The sequence below is a fragment of the Phalacrocorax aristotelis genome, chromosome 3, assembly GCF_949628215.1.
Source record: "Phalacrocorax aristotelis chromosome 3, bGulAri2.1, whole genome shotgun sequence".
In the NCBI taxonomy this organism is placed as follows: Eukaryota; Metazoa; Chordata; class Aves; order Suliformes; family Phalacrocoracidae; genus Phalacrocorax; species Phalacrocorax aristotelis.
In genome coordinates this window covers 74232053-74254993 of record NC_134278.1, presented here as the reverse complement: position 1 = coordinate 74254993, position 22941 = coordinate 74232053, and the positions used below count along the sequence as shown (strand labels likewise).

Below are 22941 nucleotides of genomic sequence, written 5' to 3'. Positions count from 1 at the left end.
CTATCTTATTACCATTTTGGTAGGAATTTAATAAACTATTCAACATTTTCAAGTGTCACCTTCTATATCAGCAAGTAAGTACATTTTCTGGTGATTGTTGTCCAGCGGAGCTGCAGTTTGAGTCCTGCTGGCTGTCATCCTCAAAATACTAGTGTGAGGCTGAATTAAATTTAAGGTTAACTGATTTTTTTTGTTATTTCTGGTTTTTTCCTGTGGCTCAGATCTGAATAATCTTTTCTTTGACTTCCCCAATCATCCTTGTCCTTTTGGTAGAGTCCCTTGTACAGTTTAGTCTCAATACCAATGTATTTTATGTATAAATTCATATCGTATATACGTACATACTAACAAACTCCATTTATAAGAGTTTGTGGCTTCTGACATTACTGGTGGGTGATGTACGAGGTCCCTTTTCCCACTGGCGAGGATGGTGTCTGGGTGCACCCTGTGAGACCTGAAACGAGCTCTCTTCCCGTATGTCTGCCACTTGAGAGCTGCTCTCACTGTGCCTCCTTTGGCAGGGAACATCTTGTGGGTTACTTTAAGGAGGTAGGCCAGATAGCAAGAACATTTTGGCTTTCCATGCCTTTGGTTGAGGAGCTTCTCCTCCCGTGTGTCACACTGAAGGCATTGAGGGTTTTGGGAAAAGAAGATACCATCCATGAACTCCCTTGCACTTGGAAACTCATCGGTTATGGCAAGGCTACCAGCATTAACTTTTATTTGGTTTTTAAGTGGAGTGTTTTAGAGGAGTTTGAGCTCTTCGAAGGTATTTGCTGATTTCCTACGTGGGTCAACCCTAGCTGATCACTCTCCCTATTCCCTCTCCTGCCATATTGTTTTTCCTCTACTTACTAGCTCCCCCATCAACTGAAGGTTTAGGGCTTGGGAAATTACTTCATCTTCCTCCCAGCTACAGCAGTTAATTAATTGTTCTTCTTGTAGTGCCAGTTTCTACTGTAGATTGATGCAAAGAGAATAAAACAGGTGTTTTGGTTTTTTTTTAATCCTGTCAGGTTTTTTTAAAACTGCATCTTAGGAACTAGAAAACTCTCACCCGCAGCTGAAGAAGCTAGCCAGGATCTGGGATTGCCAAGATGAGCCTGCAGCCATGTAGTACTAGTTCTGTCACCACTGTTGTAGGGTTGTAGGGTTTTTTTCTCATCACTGAGGATGCTGTAGCATTTGTTTGACTAGGCAAGAAAGGGACGAGAAAAATACAAGAAACTAAAAATTCAGTCAGCTGGATTTCTATTTTGTGAAAATCCTTTCTTCTGCCTCAACCTCCTTTGACAAGAAGAAAAGTATCACCAGACTTCCTGAAGCATGCTGACAAAGTTTGACAGTTGCTCCAAATGAAGGGCAAAACAATTTACAGAGTATAATAAAAGAGTTTCTCAGCTGTTTCTGAACAAAGCTTGTCTGTTTCTCAATCAGAAGTGCAGTCAGACTGAATTGTCAAATTTCACTTATTTCTAATCTATTAATGTGTGTTCTGGTAGGAAACATGAAAAGTAGAATAGTATAAATGGATTTTTTTTCATTTAAGATTACTTGGAGCTTTAATCCAAGCAGGCCACTGAGTGCAAAAGGAGAATGTAAAAGCCATCTGGAACGAACACAAAGAATTCAATTCTGTTTCTTCTATAATTTATACCAATCACAGAATTTAAAAATATTTCTAAGATGAACTCAGTGTTTAAGATACTTTAAGGAGATATTAATCTCATGACTAAATATTAATGTACGCAGCTACAGAGTTCATAAAATAAAAAAATAAATAAGTGTTGTTGGGAGAAACACGTTAAAAATTTTAGTTGTCAGTTTTAACAATTAAAAAGGTCCAATCAAATAAATGTGTTAAGAAAACACTTGAGAAATACTATCTGTACTGCAGACAGGCCTATTAATTCAGTGCTTTACTGTGCCTCTTAAGTAGGTACAAGCAATATCTTTCTTCCCCATAAGTGTCTGTATCTGGAACAATTTTCTTGATCCTTTCAGCCTCAATTTTTTCTGTCATTACAGTTGTCCCAGAATGCCTGCTTATACTACAGGGCTTGACACCTACCTTAGGAAAAGGGAATCAGAAAAGGGAAAGTACATGGAAGCAGACATGGTTATCTGGCAAGCAAATGTGATTAATGTTAAGCAAAAGTTGTCTTGCTGGCTGCTGCTCTTGCTTTAAGCTGTTTCACATGGTCAGCTGTGACTTGTGGTAATTTCTAGTCTCAGTTCAGAGCAAATGTGCTTCTGTCCCCAAGCAGCTGAAGGATGGCATAGATTTTAGCATAAGATATGGATTTCTGAAATACTATTTCCTTCTTCTCTAGTGATAACGTAGAAAACTTAGTAAATACCAGGGTAGCAATGTGGTAATGGTGGATTAGAACAAAAAGCTGTTCTGATTTTTGTGGTGTCTTTTTTTTATTATTTTTTCATACAGCTGCTCCTAGGTAAAACAGGAGCTGCAACGTACAGTGTCGTAAAGAGATGCCATAAGAAGCTGTATAGTTCTATTCATTTGGCCTTCCTTTTCTCATTTGTATGGTTGTGGACCAAGAAAACATAGTCAAAGTAATCAAGATTAGATGAGGGTAGACTGTTGTAAATGGGACAGAGGACATCTGTAACCATGTCTGGATTACAAAAATTATAAAGCTCAAGCTGCAGTGTTACTGAACAAAAAGGGGTGTACATGGAAATGAAATGAGTCGGTGCTTCTTGTTGGTGTTGCAGATCTCTTCAAGGAAGTGGCAGGCCCCACAGAAATGTGCGACCAGAGGCAGCTGGGCCTGCTGCTTCATGACGCTATCCAGATCCCACGGCAGCTTGGGGAAGTGGCAGCCTTTGGTGGCAGCAACATTGAACCCAGCGTGCGCAGCTGCTTCCAACAGGTAAGATAACAAAGACCTTCATGTGAAAAAAAACCCTCTTTCTGAAGTCTTAAGATTCACTTTTACATGGTATAAAAAGTGAGGAATTTGAAAACATCCATTGAGTTTTTGAAAAGAAATTAATATGTTCCGGCAACTAAATGTGGGAAGTTATTGTGAAAATGCAGCTGTAAAAGATGGTTTTTGGTTTAGGAGAAGATCAAGCAAATTACTTTTTTAGCAAAAAGAATATATAAATCTTTGTGGTTTTGACAATATTGGCTGCTCTAAAAGCTGCTAAAAATTTTGTAGCAGCCAATTATCCTGCTTTGCATCATTCAAAGCAACCTGGTACTGTGAGAACAACGTGCTTTCCCCTGCTGGAACAAGTCGTGATCTCAACAGAACAAAAGAACGATGTTGATAGTAATTTTTGATCTGGTGCATCAGGGAATTATTTAGCATTATTTTACTGACAAAAGAGCTTGCAGTTGCACAAAACTTCAAGCATAGTCATTTATATATTCTGGGTCTTTATGCAGCAGATCAGAACATGGAATAAAGCTGTCTTACAGCCTGCTGTTCAGCTGCACGCAACATGCAGGGGGTTAATGAGGCTGCAAGGAGTGTCTGTCTGTTTAAAGAAGATGAGAATTAAAAAGAGGATGTTGTAATGGAACACAACCTAACTCAGACTTCGTCAGGGATGCCTGAGGCTCCGACTGCTTGCTAGTGATAACTATACTGCTTGAGTGTATTATTTCTGTGAAAGTGGCTGCTTTGAGCATTGTAAGAAATTATATATACCATACTGAATTTTTAATCCATATATAAATCTACTGACTTTAGTATTTCTGATTTTATTGACTCAAACATTAAATGTTACAGTGAACTTTCAGAGCATTTTTCTTTTGCCATTCTGTCATAGATATTTCTACATTTTCATCCTGTGCTTTGAAAAATTCAGTTTTGCTAGCTTTTCTCAGAACTTTTAGATTCATTTCTGGAGTCTGAGCTGACTGGAATTGGAAGAATGTATGTCCAGATCATGAATAATTTGGTAGATACTAACGGAAGTTGGTTTGACCAATTAACCGTGCAAAAATTCCTCTGAGGATTTAACATTGCTTCTTCAGATGGTAAGGGATGGTGCTTGGCATAGCTACCACTGGTCTTGAGTGGTTCAAGTCATACTGAAATAAATTATTCATTTGTTAGTGGCAGACTTTTTCTGCCACAGAGGAATGATCTTCATGTCCCTCCAGGATCTGCCCCATCTCCTATGCTGTTCAAATATGGGTGAGGGGTACTGTCGAGGTAGTGTTGAAATACTTCATGTGATGCTATGATTATACTGATGATGAGGTTGCATCCCTTGTCTCAGGTGAATAGCTCAAGTTCAGTCCCTGGTCATTAAGAGAGCTTAGAGGAAGTGGGCAGCTGCAGGACAGAGTTATCTCAGTCTAGTGAAAACAAGTATTTTTCTGGTGGGGCAAGCACGTTATTCTTTTTCATGCTGCTCCCTTTTACTGGTAAAACTTGACTTGGACTGTGAATAGGTTAAGAAGCCTAGTGTTGCTTCTTGTCATGTGTTACCATTTAAGAATAACTTTCATTTTAAATTGAGTTCCCTTACTTCCAGTGAGCTCAGAAAGATGACCTCTGGCCTTACTGCTGACAAAGTTGATTAATATAGTACCTTTAAAGCTAGGCCCCTCTGGTGCTTGCAACTTAAAAAAAAAAAAGAACGTGGAAGTGTGTTTGCTTCTTAAAACAATCATACTAATACTTCAGCTCTGCTGTATTCTTGCAGTGATCACCTATAAGTGACAGATTTTTCTCTCTCATTATTTATTTTCCTGTTTATTTATGTCTTTGTTTAACGTGCTAACTTGAAAGAACACCATGGGCTCAGAATACAATACAAAAAATTGCATGAGCCTCATGGCAATTAGTAGGCACATGCAAGGACTACTGACTTTTAGCGGTCTTGCATCAATCTTAATTCAAAAGACAACCAGGTCTTTAGTGTGTCTGAACTGCAGAATGTTTCCCTTTCATGCTCCCTTCTTTCTCAAGTCCTTCTAGTTCAAAGTTGGCTTTACTATGGAACACATTACTCCTTTGCTATGTACTCCATATTTGTTACCATCTGTCTCCACTATCACAGCTGTTTAGTCTGTGTGGCTAAACTTTTCTGTTCTTACTGACTAGCTTGTTTTCTTTATTTGTATTTTAATTGAGGTTGTTTCTTGTGCCCTGTAAGTAGCTTTACATTAACCTGGCACGGAAAGGATTGACACAGTTTTTTTGTTTTTTTTTTTTGTTGAATTCTAAGGAAGATCTGCCTCTCTGTGTGTGTTGGTGTTTTGTTGTTGGTTTTTGTTGTTTGTTTTTTTTTAATTTGGATGTTGTTTTTGTTTTTTCTCTCCATAGAACCACAATAAGCCAGAAATAACTGTAAAGGAGTTTATAGATTGGATGCGCTTAGAACCACAGTCTATGGTATGGCTACCAGTTCTACACCGTGTGGCAGCTGCAGAAACAGCAAAACATCAGGCCAAGTGCAACATCTGTAAAGAGTGTCCAATTGTTGGCTTTAGGTAAGAGAAGGGGAATTGTGTGCTAGGTTTCTCTGAAAATATCCACACTTGTAAATCTTCCAACAAGTACAATTCTTCCTGTTTGTTTTCCCACCGTTTTCCTGCTTTAAGATGGGATCTGCCACCCATGGTGAGGCCACAGTGTGGCCTGTGCCAGTGCATTTCTGTCTCCTGCAGTACCGCTGTTAGACATCCAATGGTCCTGTGGCTGACAGGTGTGCAGGGCAGGCTATCATCGGGTGTTTTGGCATTGGTGGATCCAATAGGTAGCAAATGAAGTATAAAGGCACCCCGTGTGTTCTGTAAGCACAAGACCAAAAGGAGCTGATCAGTAAGAAAAAATGTGGGCGGGCTGTCTGCTCTCCTGCATAAGGCTTGGGAAACTAACTCATGCCAGGCAATGCTAAACATCCTTCAACAGCAATCTTTCCTTGCTTAGCACAAACATTGATACGTTACTGTGATGAGACTTGCACAGTTCCTGTCTAAAGCATCAAATGTAATCTAACTTCCATCTGTTTAAAGGAAGCTGTGAATTCTAAAAGAAAAAAAAAAATGTCACCAGGGATATACTCCATGTTATCCTCCTAAACAATATGATTTTTACTATGAATTATCATCATGGGTCATGAGATAGTTGGTACCCTTAGTGTGATTACTGTTACAACCAACATGCATTTATGAATTGATTGCTCCAGCCTATAAAATGATGGTAAAAAAAAAAACAATAGGGACTAGAGCTAAACATAACTTTTTCCTCTGCTGTGGTCATGAAGCCGAGTGTATTATTTAGGAACGATATAAAGCAGTGTTTCTAGTAACTGATTCTAAGACTTTTCTTCAGATATCCAGTCAAATGAGTAATTTTTGTTCCCTATGCTTTCTGTTTCTCCTTCTTTGTTGTTTTAAAGAATGATAATATGAATCCAGAGGTCAGATTCATCTCGCCTAGCTTTAGGCATGCTGGCTTTAATCAGTCTTATAAGATTGAGCTAGCAACCCTCTTCTTTTACTATAAATATAGATATGTGAATGCTTTCAAAAGTAATTCATCTGATCAAACTTTGTTGCCTGTCTTAAGAGGAGATTAAATTTCTCTAAACATCCTATTTTTCTTAATTAAGGCTTGAGGGAGCCTAGAGTGACAAAGCTTCAGCTCAGATATCTTTTAGATGCCTAAGTTGGGGCTGATGAATCTTGTCTGAACTGAAATATTTTGAGTGGAGAAGGGGGGCATAGAGAGAGAAAAAAAGAAAGGAAGACAAAAGAATGGCTCATTCTCTAACTTCATTGTAGAAATCATTCAGATCTGTAACAACAAAGGCATCTAGCATCTTAGCAGATTTAATACACAGGCTCTGAGTAAAGATTATGAACAGTTGCATCGGCATCCTTAAAAGTGAACCTTTACATTTATAGACACATATTGTCTTGGAAAACAAAGCATAAAACTGGTCAGAGGGAAAATGTGGGTTGGTACTGAAAACTGCTCTCAGGAAGCAATTTAATTTAAACTTCAGCTACTCAGTAGCTATTCAGTTTGGTTGAGTTGGCTCATTTTAGTTTCATACAAATGATATAACCTCTTCTGGTCAGAACAACCATACTACAAAAAACAGTGGGTGGAATCTGGAATGGAATTGTTGCTTTAGTCAGCTTTAGCTTTAAAAAAAAAATATCATGCTCCTGGTACCTACATTTAATACAAGAGATACTGTATAAATTTAGTAGCTTGTTTATAACTGTACATGCTCTTAAAAAAAAAAGTAAATAAATCAATGTAATCTTAAAACTTAATTTTATGTTATTTTTACAATTCATGAATTCTCAAGAGTTTTATTTTCTGAAACATGTTTAGAATTTCTGAGCATCAGAATAATGTAAAAACATTTAAGCTAACTGCTGAATGTAGAAACACAGAAAAGTAAACTAGTCTGGTTTAGAAATTTTTTTTCTGAGATGCCATCTGAATACGAGAGAGATGAAAAGAAAACTAAAACAACATAGTTTAAAATCAGTTTGAACTTGAGAATTATAAACCTTTCACATTCCATCTCTGAAGCTGATGCCTGTAAGATTTTCTGCTTCCGAGCAACTTGGGCAATAGACGATTGACATTGGCTCTCTATATGGCTATACGAGGCAGGAATTTCTTTTTAAAAACTCAGAGGTGACCTGTATAGTGTAGGAAGATTGTGTGAAGTAGACTAAGAGGGCTGCGGGTTTCTTGTGTCCTGTGCCGCTGCAGCAGCGGCACCGGTGCCCCTGGGTCTGCTGCTGTGCCGAGTGTTGGCCCTGCCGTGTCCTGGTTGTGCACTCCCGTGCGCTTCAAGGTGGTTTCTAAGCTAATCCCAACAAACTCACTGTGTCTTTGTGTTGCTGCTGCTGAAAAGCACGTGACACTATTTCAGAGAATGATCTGCTTTGTGAGGTTTAATAACAAGTAAATATTAGAACTAAACCTAGGAAGCTCTAATCTCTTTGTTTAATGTCCCCATAGGTACCGGAGCTTAAAACATTTCAACTATGATGTCTGTCAGAGCTGTTTCTTTTCCGGCCGTACAGCAAAGGGGCATAAATTGCATTACCCAATGGTGGAGTATTGTATACCTGTGAGTACCAATTTACTGACTGTTCGTATGGGATTGGTTTTGCACTATTTGAGGTCTAAATTTCTTTCGTAGTCTTTTGTCACCTAGATATTTTGCCAGGATTTCTTTTCATATCTTTAGTGGGGCCTGTCTTTCTGCCTTTCTATCTGAAAGTCATCGGGGACTGTTCTAGTGCTGCTGAATTTATGTAGGCGGTGTTTGGGTTCTGTAGAAATTAGTAAAGTATCCACCTCTGAGAGAAGAACTTCATTTTTGCTTAGTAAAAACAAAGCTGGAATATAATTGCAGTACTTATGCGCGCACATACACACACTATAAGGGTGAGAAAATGTCAGAGAAAAGGGACTCACTTTACTATTGCTATACAGTGATAAAGAATATTTAATATTCCAATAATGCACTTTAATATTTTTAAAGGTGCTTGATCTTTGCTTTCAGGTCCAACATTTTGCTTACGTCATGAAAATGTGGTTGCAATATGTCATGCTTTATTCCCCTGAGTAATTACTCTTTATGGGGATATTTAAAAATTGGCGTGTAGCTGGAAGAAAAATGAACAGAATTGTCAATTTCTAAGGAAAAAATGGTGTGAGAGGTTTGCCTGCATTAGCTAATAAAAATTAATTTTACAACACAGTATTTTCTTGATGAAATTTCAAAGGAATGTTCTAAGGAAGTTTCTAGGAGCCTTTAAGTGGAGGAGTGGGTAACTTCCTTCACACAAATACCCCTTTCACTTTTTTTATTTGATAGTTGTTTATATTCTTAAGAATTTTAACTCTGTCACAAATAAATTCATGGGATATTTGGTATGTAAATTAAACAACAGTGATGAAACATCTGTATGCTCAGAAAAACAAATTCAGACCAGAATGTAACTGAAATAGAGCTGATTTCCAATAGTGTTACAAGATTCTGTGGATTCTTTTATTAGGAAAAAAATTCAGAGTTATTTGACTGTCCTTTGCTGTAGTAGTTGGGCTTATTAGTTGGTGAAGGGTTTAGAGGAGAAACTGTGTGAGGCTAAAGTCACTTCTTGGTTTGTTCAGCCTGGAGAAGAGGAGACTGAGGGGAGACCTCATCGAGGTCTGCAGCTTCCTGTCAAGGGTTGGAGGAGGGGCAGGCGCTGATCTCTTCTCTCTGGCGACCAACGATAGGACCCAAGGGAATGGCAGGAAGATGTGCCTGGGGAGGTTTAGGTTGGATATTAGGGAAAGAGTCTTCACCCAGAGGGTGGTGGAGCCCTGGAACAGGCTCCCCAGGGAGGCAGTCACGGCACCAAGCCTGATGCTATTCAAGAAGCACTTGGACAGTGCCCTCAGAGATATGGTGTGAATTTGGGGTTGTCCTGTGCAGGGACAGGAGTTGGACTCGATGATCCTTGCAGGTGTCTTCCAACTGAGTACATTCTATGATTCTATTATCTGTGTTTTCCTGCTCTTTTCTACCCAATGTGTCTTCTGTAACGTAATTCAAATTCAATTAAGTAGTATTTTCACTTTATTGTTATCAGAAGAAAGCATCAGTTATGTTGTCTTATCTTCATTAATTCTATAACTTAATGATAGGATTTGATTGATAAATTGGTATGCCAGGCTACATACTCAAGAATTTTTTAAGTTGATTGCAGCTTTGTTGTTTTTTCGGCAAGTTCTAATTTTTGTTATATTCTGTCACTGTGGTTTTTTTCTTTCTGCTTCCTCTTGTCCCTTCTCACCTACCTGAGACACTTACTGGCTGTTTAAAGGCTATGTTTTGAAATTACAACAAATATTTAGAAGGGAGAAAATGTTGCATGTACAAAATATGAATTTTATGTAACAATGGGTGTGTTGAATATAAAAGCCTATATATCTCTGCAATGCAGATTCTTTATCTGCTGTAGCTACAAGTTTGATATGTTTCTTGACATACAACCTAATATTTTCTTATTGGAACTGAAGAAGTATGAAAAGATGTCCTGTCTGTCCTGCTGCCTGGGCATAGAAATATCCTTGGCATAATTCATAGCATTGCCTGGCCTCTAACTTTATTTATACAACAGGGGGTTTTTTCATTATTTTGATGGTCAAATATGTTGGTTTTGATACAAAATGGTTAAAGTAGAACTTTTTTCAATTTGTTTAATGCTACAGTGGCCAACAAGTTGACCATGAGCCAGAAATGTGTCCCTGCCACTAAGCAGGCTAATGGTATTGTGGGCTGTGTTAGGAGGAAGGTCACAGAATCACAGAATGGTGGGGGTTAGAAGGGACCTCTAGAGATGATCTTATCCAACCCCCCTGCTTGAGCAGGCACACCCAGAGCAGGGGGCAGAGGAATGCATCCAGGCGGATTTTGAATGTCTCCAGGGAAGGAGACTCCACAGCCTCCCTGGGCAGCCTGTGCCGCTGCTCTGGCACCGTCACAGGAAAGAAGTTTTTCCTCATATTGAGGTGGAACTTCCTGTGTTCCAACTTCTGCCCATTGGCCTTGTCCTGTCATGGGCACTATTGAAAAGAGCTTAGTCCCATCCTCCTGACACCTGCCCTTTAGATATTTATGGGTATTGATGAAATCCCCCCTCAGCCTTCTACAGGCTGAACAACCCAGGTCTCTCAGCCTTTCCTCATAAGAGATGCTCCAGTCCGCTGATCATCTTGGTAGCTCTCCACTGGACTTGCTCATGCAGTTCCCTGTCCTTCTTAAACTGGAGGCCCAAAACTGGACACAGTACTCCAAATGGGGCCTCACTAGGGCAGAGTAGAGGGCGAGGATAATCTCCCTTGGTCTGCTGGCCACGCTCCTTTTAATGCAGCCCAGGATATTGTTGGCCTTCTTGGCCACAAGGGCATAGTGCTGGCTCGTGGTCAACTTGTTGTCCACCAGCACTCCCAGGTCCCTCTCAACAGAGCTGCTTTCCAGTAGGTCAGCCCCCAACCTGTACTAGCACATGGGGTTGTTCCTTCCCAGGTGCAGGAACCTACACTTGCTTTTGCTGAATTTCATGAGGTTCCCCTCGGCCCAGCACTCCAGCCTGTCCAGGTCTCGTTGGATGGCAGCACAGCCTTCCGGCATATCAGCCACTCCTCCCTCTTTCATATCATCAGCAAACTTGCTGAGGTTACACTCCATCCCATCATCCAGGTCATTGATGCATATGTTGAACAGGACTGGACCCAGCACAGACCCCTGGGGATCACCACTAGTTACAGGCTTCCAACCAGACTCTGCTCCATTGTTCACGACCCTCTGAGTTCTGTTAAGCCAGTTCTCTGTCCACCTCACTGTCCACTACATCCAGCCCACACTTCCTTAGCTTGCCTGTGAGGATGCTATTGGAGACAGTGTCGAATGCCTTACTGAAGTTGAGATAGACAATATCCACTGCTCTCCCTTCATCAACCCAGCCAGTCACACCATCATAGAAGGCTATCAGGTTGGTCAAGGTCACCAACAAGGAGGCTGTCCTTCCCCTTTACTCAGCACTGGTAAAGCCACACCTCGAGTACTGGGTTAAGTTCTGGGCTCTCAGTACAAGAGAGGCATAAACATAGAGTCCAGTGCAGGGCCACAAAGATGATTAAGGGGCTGCAGAGAAAAGGCTGAGGGAGCTGGGACTGTTTAGCCTGGAGAAGAGAAAGCTCAGGGGGGATCTTATCAGTATATATAAATACGTGAAGAGAGGGAGCCAGCCTCTTTTCAGCGGTGCCCAGTGACAGGGCCAGAGGCAGTGGGCACAAATTAAAACACAGGCAGTTCCCTGTGAACATCAGGAAATTATATTTTTTTTCTGTGAGGGTGACTGAGCACTGGCACAGATTGCCTAGAGAGGTTGTGGAGTGTCCATCCTTGAAGGTACTGGAAAGCTGCCTGGACATGGTCCTTGACAAGTGGTTCTGGATGGCCTTGCTTGAGCTGGGAGGTTGAACAAAACAACCTCTAGAGGTTCCTTCCTACCATAGCCAGTCTGTGATTCTATAGAGTTTTATTTTACTTCCAAACATTAACAGTTATGCCAATAAAAGGATATACCCACAACTGATTGTTTACTTGCCTCCTTAGCTAGTGTAGCCAGAACAGTCTGAACATATTTGAGATGTATTTTTCTTAGATTTTTTTTTTCCTCATAAAGTTGTCTCCAAACTCATCTTCAGTTTATATCACGGTCATAGAGCAGAAATGTTCTTTGTTAATATCTGTAGCCTATAGAAAATTCAGAAATGAAGGCATAAGGTGTGTCAGAATAGATAATGCTGCTGCTCCATGTAATAAGATACCCTTCCCATTGCATTAGTCAAATACATGTTGGGAAATTGAAGGGGAATAAAACAGATTATATCTAGTATGGGGTATGGTACTTTCCCTAGAACAGGATGGTATATTTCTTCTGATGACTTCTGGGTTTTGTCTGAAGCAGCAGATTTGATATCAGAGAGGAATTTTCAGTTCTCGTTAAACATGTTCACATTATGTAACTGAGCCATTTCGTTTACAAGTAAAGACTGTCATACAGAAAAATATATTCTGGAAATGGCTGGAATCTCCACTGCCACTGGAACTAGGAACAGCTTGTCTTATAATGAAGATGTCTGTTCCTGCTGCAAAAACAATATAGTTCTAAAGCAATATTAAGTGCAAAATAAGGTGACCCAAGGAAAAAGTCCCTTCTTTCCATGAAATACAGGAGGAATGAGGTGAATCCACTATGGGATAATAAGGGGAATAAGATTACATTCTTGATTAAACTCATCCAATTTCCTTCCTTTACCTCCTATACACTTGCCTTCCTTCACTTACTTTAAAGTAGAGCAGAATAAAAGAGCTGGCATATAATATAGGTGATGCATAAAATTAGAAGTCCAGTACTACCCCCCATTAATTTGGAAGATGAATATGGGGGTGGCAGGTTTTCTTGGGTCTTTCTGTAAGTACATTCTGCTAGCTCCATTTCTGTAAGAAAAGACCCATTATATGAACAGACTACTTCTATGCCTCTGACTTCCATAGTCAGTACCTACATGCAATCCATTTTAGCTAATCTCAACTGAATTAAGTCAGGAATAAAGAATTGATTTCACAACAAGAATCCAGTATTGTTTATTATTACTATTTGTAATAATGCACTGTTTGGTGTGCTAATTTGTTGCTCATTTAGCACAATATAACAGTGAAGGATTGCAAAATTCTTTGCAGTAAGTTAGTAGAACGGTTTATATGTTTAAATGGGATAATGCCCCAAAAATAGCATAGAGCTGGTTCTATTAAATTAAAAAAAAATGAAAAGAAGGTACCAAAGGCCAATGAATTATTCTTTAGAATCCATTCTATTATGGTACAGTTAGCCTGAATAGGAAGAGTGCATCTACTCTACCTTTTCAACCAAATTGAAAGGCCGTTGTTGTTAAAATGTCACTTTTGTGGCCGGTGTTGCAGAATACAAATACATGTACTCATCAAACCACATTAACAGTAAGAAAGGGAAGCTAGACTTTATTAATGTGTATTAATACATTAATATCAAGAGTACTAGCAATAATTAGGAAAAAAAATGCATCCCTGATTAGTGAAGCTGGCATTTGGAGCTGGAGCTTAGCTGCAGATGGAGAGACCTTTTAATTGTCTTCAAGTAAGCAGTTCAGTCTAGGGTATGAAGAGATTTCTCAGAAGCTCACTTACTTCTACTTAAATTTAAAATAATTTGGAGAATGGCTTAAGTAATCTGTTTTTAAAATTAAATTTGCAAGGGGACCAGTCTCCATTTTAATGAGTTTCACAATACTTGCATCAGGTGAGAATTGCTTCTTAATTTCAGAATAGGGCTATTTACACTGGATAATTGTGTAGTTATTGCATCCTAATCTGTACTGACATTTAGCGTTCATCCTGGCTTGCATTTTAGTGTTCTTGATGCTGGAAATACAAAAATTCATGATCATGGCTTCCGTTGTCTTTTTTTCTTTCATTCAGGATTTAGAGATGGATGGTGTAAGGAAGTAAAAGCATTACTGTCTCTAAGTAGTAGAAATGCAAAGTTGTTATAGGGTTTTTTTCACCTTTAAATAGTCTTTTTCAGAAAAGATGGAGAAATAGGATTCTTAATGTAGAATTTGAGAGACGTGAAAAAATCTGTAAGGTTTTCCTAGCATCTAATCAGGAATATTCTTACATTAAATACCTACATGATTTACTTTTAGCTTTTTTGGAATGGAAGGTCTCTCAGTAGTGGTACTTGTGTTATATTAATATGGCTTTCTGTACCAACGGGTCCTTTGAATTTCAGATGGAAATAGTTACTGCATCAGTTTTCTTTCTCCAAACTGTTTCCACTTCACAACTCCTATATTCTACAGTAAAACCTTAAAAGCAGCTTTTCTGAGGTAACGTACAAATATCAAATCAGCAGTTCTGAAAATTTTCTCATTGCAAGTAGTCTTACTTCCTGACCTCAGTGCAAGTATAATCAATTTTTGTAGTTCTGTGCCACTACACTCACCTGGCACAGCTCCTTATTTTGGGAACTTTTTTTTTGTAGCCTTTCTATACAAAATGATGGCAGCAAAGATTAACCCCTTCATCTGCCAGATAACCAGAATTCTATTTCCCTGAAAGAGCTCAGAACATGACAGGCAAGAAGTCAGAAATTTTTGGTTGAGTGATAGTTTACCCTAGACTGGAATTATTTTCCAGGCACAATAAAGCTTATCTGCAATAGTGCCTGTTAAGACTTCTCTAGGTAAGTCATCTGAAAATGTAATTGCTACTGACATCCAGAGAAGACAGATACATTCCTGAACGTTAAGCAGCCTCAGTGTTTTATAAGCAACAAACTGACATAAGTCAGTGGTTTCATCTTGACATGCTTATCAATGCACCCAGCATGATGCTTCACTGTTATCAAAATGGGATTGTTCTGTGGGGAAGATGAAAGAAAGCAGCAAGAATGGTTAAACCTGACTATTTTGCATGCAGAACATTGCTTCCAGCTGTGGAGCTCAGAGATTATTCTTTGCCTTGAGAAGAATAGGTATCTGGTCAGGGCAGTCTTTTATACCTAGCATCTGGGCAATATGCTTTCCTCTAGGTCTCGCTCTTAGAGTTGCTCAGATAGCTGGCTTATGTGATCAGCTACACTTTTGCAATTTAATTTGTTAAATTCTGTGAAATTCTGAGGTAAGTTAGGTATTCTTGAAATTAGAACTTGATTTCATTGGAGTAAACTAAAATATGCACACAATTTATAATCAATCTCTTGGTGAGAAACTGCTATGAAATGCCTCTATTCAGAATTGGTCCTAGAAGGGTAATCCTCACGATGTTACACAGCGGAGACATCGCCAATGTGGCAGTGGCAGCCATAAATGCAGTTGTTATATATTTAATAACCTAATTTTTGTGGTACCTTATGTCATGCATCTATCAAGGAATAAGAAATGCTTTTTAAAAGTGTGGGTGTTTTGTTGAATGGGAATGAATGTATGCACTTAAACAAGTGCTTAATTTATGGGTGAGTTGCATTCTTAAGTGTCAATTTTTATAAAAATAGAGGAATGAAGTATCTGTCTCTACCCCATATCCTCCACTGGGGACTTTCCCAGCCTCCCGGTGTCACCTAGCTGACAGCTGCTTTAAGATGCAGCTATCACCATACCTGCGCATATTGTAGCTGTTACCATAAATAGGTCTAAGAATTTGTTTTGTTTTCCATTAAGAGCAGTCAGGCTCACGGTAGGGATTCTACCAAGTGTTACAGATAACTAAAATGTCAAGAAATAAAAATATGGAAATGTAAAAACATTTGTTTGGGTTTTGGGGTGGTTTTTCGTTTGTTTGTTTTTAAACCCCAAACCTTAAAATTAGCTGAAGCATTTGTTGAGCATCAAATGGTATCAAATTCAGGTATGTCTACTGGGGCTTCTATTAAGAATAAACTAAAGTCCTTTTAAATGACATAGATGTTCTTTTGTACTGTAAATTTTGGATCACTGAGCATGTCTTATTACACGAAATGTATTTTTTTGGAACTTGCTTGATTATTGTGTGTATTGAATGTCTGTGTACATTTCTCTCCAGATTCCTTATAATGCACAGAATCTGGCTGGGGATAGTGGCAGTGTTCATTAGTCAGGTTCACATCTCTTCTGGGAATCAGTTTCTGTGTGTATGTCTTTGGTTTTGTGTTCGACATAAGAAATGTAATTAAGAGAATGATGACTTAGGTGCAACTATTCCTTTCAACATAGGCAGGTGCAGTGAACGGAATGGAAAATTGTTTGGGTTTTATTATCACTGTATTTTTTCTTTGAAAAAAGAGAATAGTGAGAAATATAAATAAATATATATATGTGTTGTAAGTATTATATATTCACATGTTTTAATATTTGTGTTTGATTATTATAATTTTTATATCTTATTTTAGTCCTCTCCAACTGCTTTATTACATTCTTGGTATTACTTTTTCCCAACAAAGGCTTGTTCTGTTTCTAATATATATACCAACTGCTTTTTTAACCTAGATATGAAAACCATGTCTCAGCTTATTCTGTTTTTTCCACTGCTTTCAATGTAAATCCCAGTTTTTTAAAATTTGCGTTGGTTTACAAGGAATTTTATCTGGTTTCAGTTTGTGATTTATGACTCCATTTGTTTTTGGCTGGTATATTGAAGAGTGCTAATGCCAGTTTTTCAGTTGTTATAGATTTTCTCCTTGAGACCTTCTGCTACAGAAGTTTTTTTAGTTATTTATGTCTGCCAGCCATGGATCTTAGTCATTCCTTCCTGAACTTTGTTGTCTTCTAAGAACGGAGGTTTTAAGTGGAGTTTGAAAACATCATCTTTTGGCTGAAATTTTCAGTGAATGAAAGGATTTTTTTCTTTGCTTTTGAAGTAGTTCTATAACTACGGTGGCATTTATGCTATTGACTTGTGTGAAAATAGTCAACATGTCACGATGTAATGAAGTGTACAAGCTACCTGTTGGCTTTAATTTAATAGATAGATTCTATACAACGGTGCCTGGCTATTCTTTTATAAAAGTATAGTAAACCTCTTTTGGCATGATATTGGATTGGGTTGTATAGTGTGGTTATATGCAAAAAACATAGGAGAAATACTTCTAAGAGTTGCATCTTAGTTACATGTAAATTAAAATAGTTCTTCCAAATCTGCTCGGATATCACTGTATTTATTGTCCTCAGTCAGTACAGAGTCATATTAGACTTTCCAAGGTCAGGCTGTCATACCAAATAAAGAATATACCAGAGAAAAAGTTTGGCAGCTCATTAGACATTTATTTCTGCAATGGGTAGGTACTAAAACTTTCATCCTTGGCCTTGGGACAGAGTTCCATCTGCTGGAGTTACTGGTGTGTGAGAACAAGCAGCCCTTTGAGCTGCCTAATGTTCTGTGTTTGAATGATGCAGCGATTGGAGTAGATGCTTTCCGAGAATCATTTTGAGCCCTCCCTGAATTTACCTGTATTAAAATTCAGGGGTTCGAACACCTCTTAATGCCAAATTTACTCAGTTTGTTGTTACTTGTTAAAGCCAGATGTGAGAAACTCCTGCCAACATCAGTTTGATTACCTACAATTTTTATTGCTCTTCTGATCTGGGTTACAGAGTTTGTAACTGTATGTATTATGCATACATTAAAATACATAGGTGAATAGGGAAGTATTTTTATGTTTTGACAATAGAGAATAAAATCAGAGTGTAGTTTGTCAGACCTGCGCCTAGGCCTCTTTGTAGTACAACATGGAAAAAATGTACAAAACTGAAAAGTCTTTCACTCTGTTTTCCCTATGGATACCCATCCGCTTCGGCATCCTTTTACGTTAACAGGCTTCTCCCAAAGCAGAGGGTACAGAAATACAGCCTGTAGTTTGTTACAAGTTTGGGCTGGAAATCTGTAGAAGCCATTGCAAATCTTCAGCTAATGTAGGAAGTCAATGGCCACTTTTTCTTTACTGCAGTTGCAAGAAGAAATGCTTAATAGTAACTGCTACATGTCATGGGGACCGTTCTGTTTAAGTACTCAGTACAGCCTGTAAGCACTTATACTTTAAAGGCATACCGTGCGCTACTGTTTTTTCCTGCAGGTATCTTTATTGCTGTTTTCACCTTGTATTTTATGCCTGCATGTTTTGCTTGTATCCCTACTTTTGTAGCAGAAGTTAACTGAATAGTATTACCAAAGCAGTACTGCCATTATTGCTGTGATTATTTCCAGTTAAATAGATCTTTAAAAGCAGTTGCGTCAATTTTAATTCCGTTCTAAAGAACACAGCTAATTTTATGTGGGGTGAGAGACGGGGCTAAGCACTTGTCAGTTTTGAAGGGGCTGCATCAGTGGGGACCGGTAAAAAGGCTGCTGGTGGGGTAAGGAGTTGTAAATTTAGACTTGCAGAATCCTGTGGCTAATTTCTGTATAGTCTTACCCTCCAGTAATGAAGAGGGGACTGAATTAGTCTGTGAGTTTCACTTCAGGCAGTGATTGTTCTTATCAGGCCTGTCTCTGACTGTGCCTTTGAACAGTGCCTGTACAATGGCTGCACTTCACCTGGGGGGATACAGATACTCTGGAATGATACAGATAGTGGCAGAAACCTTGAAGGAAGAGAGCTGGTAAATTAAGAAAATGCTTGTAAAAAACTTGGCCATTGCAACAGAGAATGGTTTAGCATGTACTGCTCCCATCTGGTGGTAAAGTTTTCCAGTTTAGGTATAGAATGGGAGGCAGTGAGTATTTTGTGGCACTTCATGAACACGGAGAGCTGTGTTAGCTTTGTTTTTTTTTTTTTAAACAAAGCCATTACTGTTAGCTGTATTTTTTCAGCAGAGCCATTACAGGTTTGTTCTGTGGGGCAAGTCACAAGCTCCATGTGTATGAGTCAAGATTACTTTCAGTGGCTAAGAGTGTCCCCTTATATCTGGCAAACTGATTTGCCTTTTTCTTTCCTGATAAATTAAATTGTTGTGTTTTGTTAGACTGGTTATAAATGCTTAGCTTAAGACTTGAACCTGTTTTGGTTTTTCTCTAATTTATAAAGTAATTGGTAAATCCAATGCATTTATTGCTGGGAATTTGAAACCTCGCTGTTTTTTCCAATAGAAGAGATTTTGTAGATGCATTACTGTTATTACTGTACTACAATTCAGGATGCTAAAAAGGCATTTTTAGCATCATTAACATTTTGAAGTTCTTCCATGTATCCTTTATCAGGACAGTAGCAGCACTGTTATCTCAATGCTATTTAGCAATGCTCAATTTAATTTCTTTTCCCTTTTTAAGACAACATCTGGGGAAGATGTACGGGACTTCACGAAGGTGCTCAAGAATAAATTCCGATCAAAGAAGTATTTTGCAAAGCATCCCCGACTTGGCTACCTACCTGTGCAAACAGTATTGGAGGGTGACAACCTGGAGACGTAAGCTTGATTACAGAGTAATTGCTCCTGGGGTCACTGGCCTATTCGATTAAAACAAAGAAGTGGAACCCGAGAAATAATCAGCAGCAGTTGTAGAGCCTTGTGCTGTATTATTTTCTATGTAGTGTTTCACGTTATTTGCAGGTCTTGCCTGTTTTTGAAAAAGTAAGGTATTTTATACTTCGATTTTTGTAAGCATTTTATCATAAAGCCATGGACTTTAGCAGGTAACGTTGGAGGGGGCTGAATGGCTGTTTTACAGACAACAGTTTTATAGCTCAGGGAGACTGGGCTTTTGGAACTGCACTGCTTATTTGATTATCTCAAAGTTGCTGGAGTTAGAAATCTCTGAGCTAATTAGGTTCCTACAGGTTTCAGAAACACAGGTGGCCTAATAAAAGAGAGAACTCTGTGTCTCCATAGTATTACATATGGTGCTGGCAGAAATGCTCCACTTTATTTACTTACTTGGTAGTTGTAAGCAAAGGAGACTCTTAAAAGAGCAAAATTAAGATGTGTTGACAGGGCGCTAGGAGTAGTTTCATGGATTGACTCTTCTTGACATCCTGGAGTCTGCGGTACTGCTATATCATCTGAACACAGCACTGCTTATCTAGCAAGAGCAAATGTGAAGCTGCAACATATATGCTCTGCCTGCACACAACAGCCTTGTGCCATTGTCCGTGCTCTGTTTTCATGACCGGAGGACTGTGCATTTTACAATAAACAAAGCCTGCTCATTACTGGGTTTAAAAACGGGAGGAAGTTATCTGAAAATTGGCATTATTGATGGCGTGGCTTCTAAGGAAGCAACGCACATTCAAATGTTAAATTGTTACTCACTGGGGCAGTCATCAGATGGTCCGTATTTAAAAACAAAACAAAATGACACCAACACAGGGAGGCAAAACTGCTTTGCTGTGATGAAAGTTTGACAATGGTGCCGGAAATTGGAATGTCAAAACTGTAATCACAGGTCAGGATGAAACTCGCTTGGTCCAGTCATGTGGGAAATATACACATAAATTGCCAGCATCATGCTGAGGAAACCGTTGGTATTGGTTCTCTGCCCTGCAGGTGGCAAAACTCAGCAACATGTTCCCTTAAATTAAAAAATGAAAAAAAAAAAAAGAATCCTAAGCACTCAGGTGTCAGAATGTAATATGATATGTATTTACCTCTGATTATTTCTATACAGTAGGAAAATAAACATTGAGAACTCTGACTTACGGTGGGTATTTTTGTTGGTGGTGGGTTTTTTTTCCCCTCAGTTTTTTTGTAAATATATTTTCTTATTAGTTTAAAGAGAAAGCTGCAGTACTTGAGCAGAATTTAAATGAACTGATTATGGTTTACGTACTGCGATTCAACCAATAACACTGATTTGGTATTTTTTAAAAATTTATTTTTATTTAACAGAATTAAGTATGAAAGTCAGTCTCCTGTCTCTCCATGATACATGGCAGTATATGTTGCTGTCGCTTCTACATCAGTTGCTGCTGATTCGAATAATCTGGGCGGGTTGTTGGTTAAAATATTTTGTTTCTCCAGCTTTCTCTTGCTCAAATGGCACTAAAGTTTTTGTTTCATAGTTTCTTTCTTTCTTTCTCTCCTTTTTTCTTTTTTTTTTTTGTCTTCCTTACAGTCCTATCACTCTCATCAGTATGTGGCCAGAGCAATATGAGTGAGTATGCAGAACCCCTTTGTCTGGAAAGCTTAGTACACTGGTTGTTCTCTTTTAGCTCAGTTGCTGCTAATCCGATGTGCATGAGCTACAGGGCATGGCTGACTCAAAGCAATAACCCCCTCAGCAATATTGTGAATGTATTTATTTGTCATGAGTCTAACTTACTTTAAAAATAATGTTGACTATATCATGAATTGCTTTAGCACCACTTTTTTTTCTTTTTGGTAAACTAGTCCTTCCCAGTCTCCACAGCTGTTTCATGATGACACACACTCCAGGATAGAGCAGTATGCTACTAGGTAAGAGATGCACAGTTTCTCATTGGTACACTGCATTTCGTGATTGATTCCTGCAGATTTTAATATACTCTACTGGCTGGGCATTATTTAGTAAAAAGATGTAATTCTCTGTGTTTTTAAATCATCAGCTTCTGAATACGGTCATATTAAATGTAAATTAGATGCATTAAATCTGCTGTCTGTGACACAGAATGGAAACTTGGAGAATTACTGTGCATTATTTCTAAAATGTGCTGGTTTCCTTTTCTTTCTTCATTTTTAACTTTTGGAAATAAACCGAACTTACTGGACGTATAAATTTTTTCTGTAGGATTTTAGACCCAGGTTTTCCTTTTCTTCTATGATAGGTTGACACTACCCATTACCATTGACTTTTAAGAAAACATATAATAACTACAAATGCTTTATGTTCCGGCTTTTAGGGGATCACCCTAGTCCTTTCATGATAAAATGTTGATTCTGCCAAGTCCATCTCAATGCTTCTGTGTTTTATTGAACAGTCTTCTGTCAATTAAGAGCTGGCGATAGTTAAGCACTAACCAGAGGTACCCTCTCAAAAACAAGTAAAAACACCTAACTTCTAGGCAACAAAGAAATTGGTACATATTACCATGGGAACTGACATGGGTTTGCTTTCAGTGTTTTTATTGTTGTTTATTAGGTGTGGAGAGCAGATACAATGTTAACTTTTTCAGCTTTTTGAATAAAAATTCAGAGCTTATGATTAACTGAATTCTAACTTATGGGCACCATAAGAAAGATTCAAAACAGTTGGTTAAATACCTGGGACACCCAACAGATTATCTTTGTAGCAGGGGAAAAACGGGGCAGAAACTAACCCTAAAGGGCTGCCTACTGTCAGCCTCCATGTTTTTTCTTTCCTTTTTTTTTCTTCTTCCATCCCCAAATAATGAATAGTTTCATCCTACGTAAGTGGTATAAAGCACATTGTCAAAGGCAAAGTTGTAGCGCTTTTCCATTATTTGGAACATATAATTCATTTAAATCACCCAACATTTCTTTGAATCTATAACTTAGATGTGAGAATTTTCTGTCTCCCTATGTACTTTTTTCAGCCTGTGGTGCCAGAATGCTGTGGCTTTCTGTGCCTAGATGAAGCACAAACTCTGGACCCACACTAAATATCAAGGGAGATCCCGGGTGTAACACCTGTTTTCCCTCTCCTCCGCCTCAGCTCTTAGCAGCTCTGCTCATGGTTAGACTTGCTGAAGGTGGAAGAAGGTGGACCATGTATCTCTCTAAGGCTACAAAACTAAAATCTATACCTGCTCTGTGCAGCAGTTGGTTAACAAAACCACAAACTTAAAAAATACTAATTACTATATGCTAACTTTCTAAAGCTATTCAAGTGTTTTTCCCCTCTACTAATAAAATCTAAGAAATGAAGACATAACTCCATCTGTATCTTTCATACGATTTTTATTGTGTGCTTCCT

At 38.6% G+C, this 22941-nt stretch overlaps 1 protein-coding gene across 6 annotated transcripts in view; it reads left to right on the top strand.

Annotated features, from left to right (window-relative positions):
• UTRN (utrophin) overlaps window positions 1-22941 on the top strand; it is a 390409-nt gene that overhangs the window by 343234 nt on the left and 24234 nt on the right. For 5 of the 6 annotated variants that reach the window (XM_075088021.1, XM_075088020.1, XM_075088019.1 and 2 more), the window contains 6 exons: window positions 2740-2897; window positions 5313-5479; window positions 7980-8091; window positions 19363-19499; window positions 21145-21183; window positions 21420-21485. In XM_075088021.1, coding sequence (XP_074944122.1) covers window positions 2740-2897; window positions 5313-5479; window positions 7980-8091; window positions 19363-19499; window positions 21145-21183; window positions 21420-21485 — 679 coding nt within the window. The remainder of the gene's footprint in view (window positions 1-2739; window positions 2898-5312; window positions 5480-7979; window positions 8092-19362; window positions 19500-21144; window positions 21184-21419; window positions 21486-22941) is intronic. The other variant, XM_075088018.1, reaches the window with a different exon arrangement.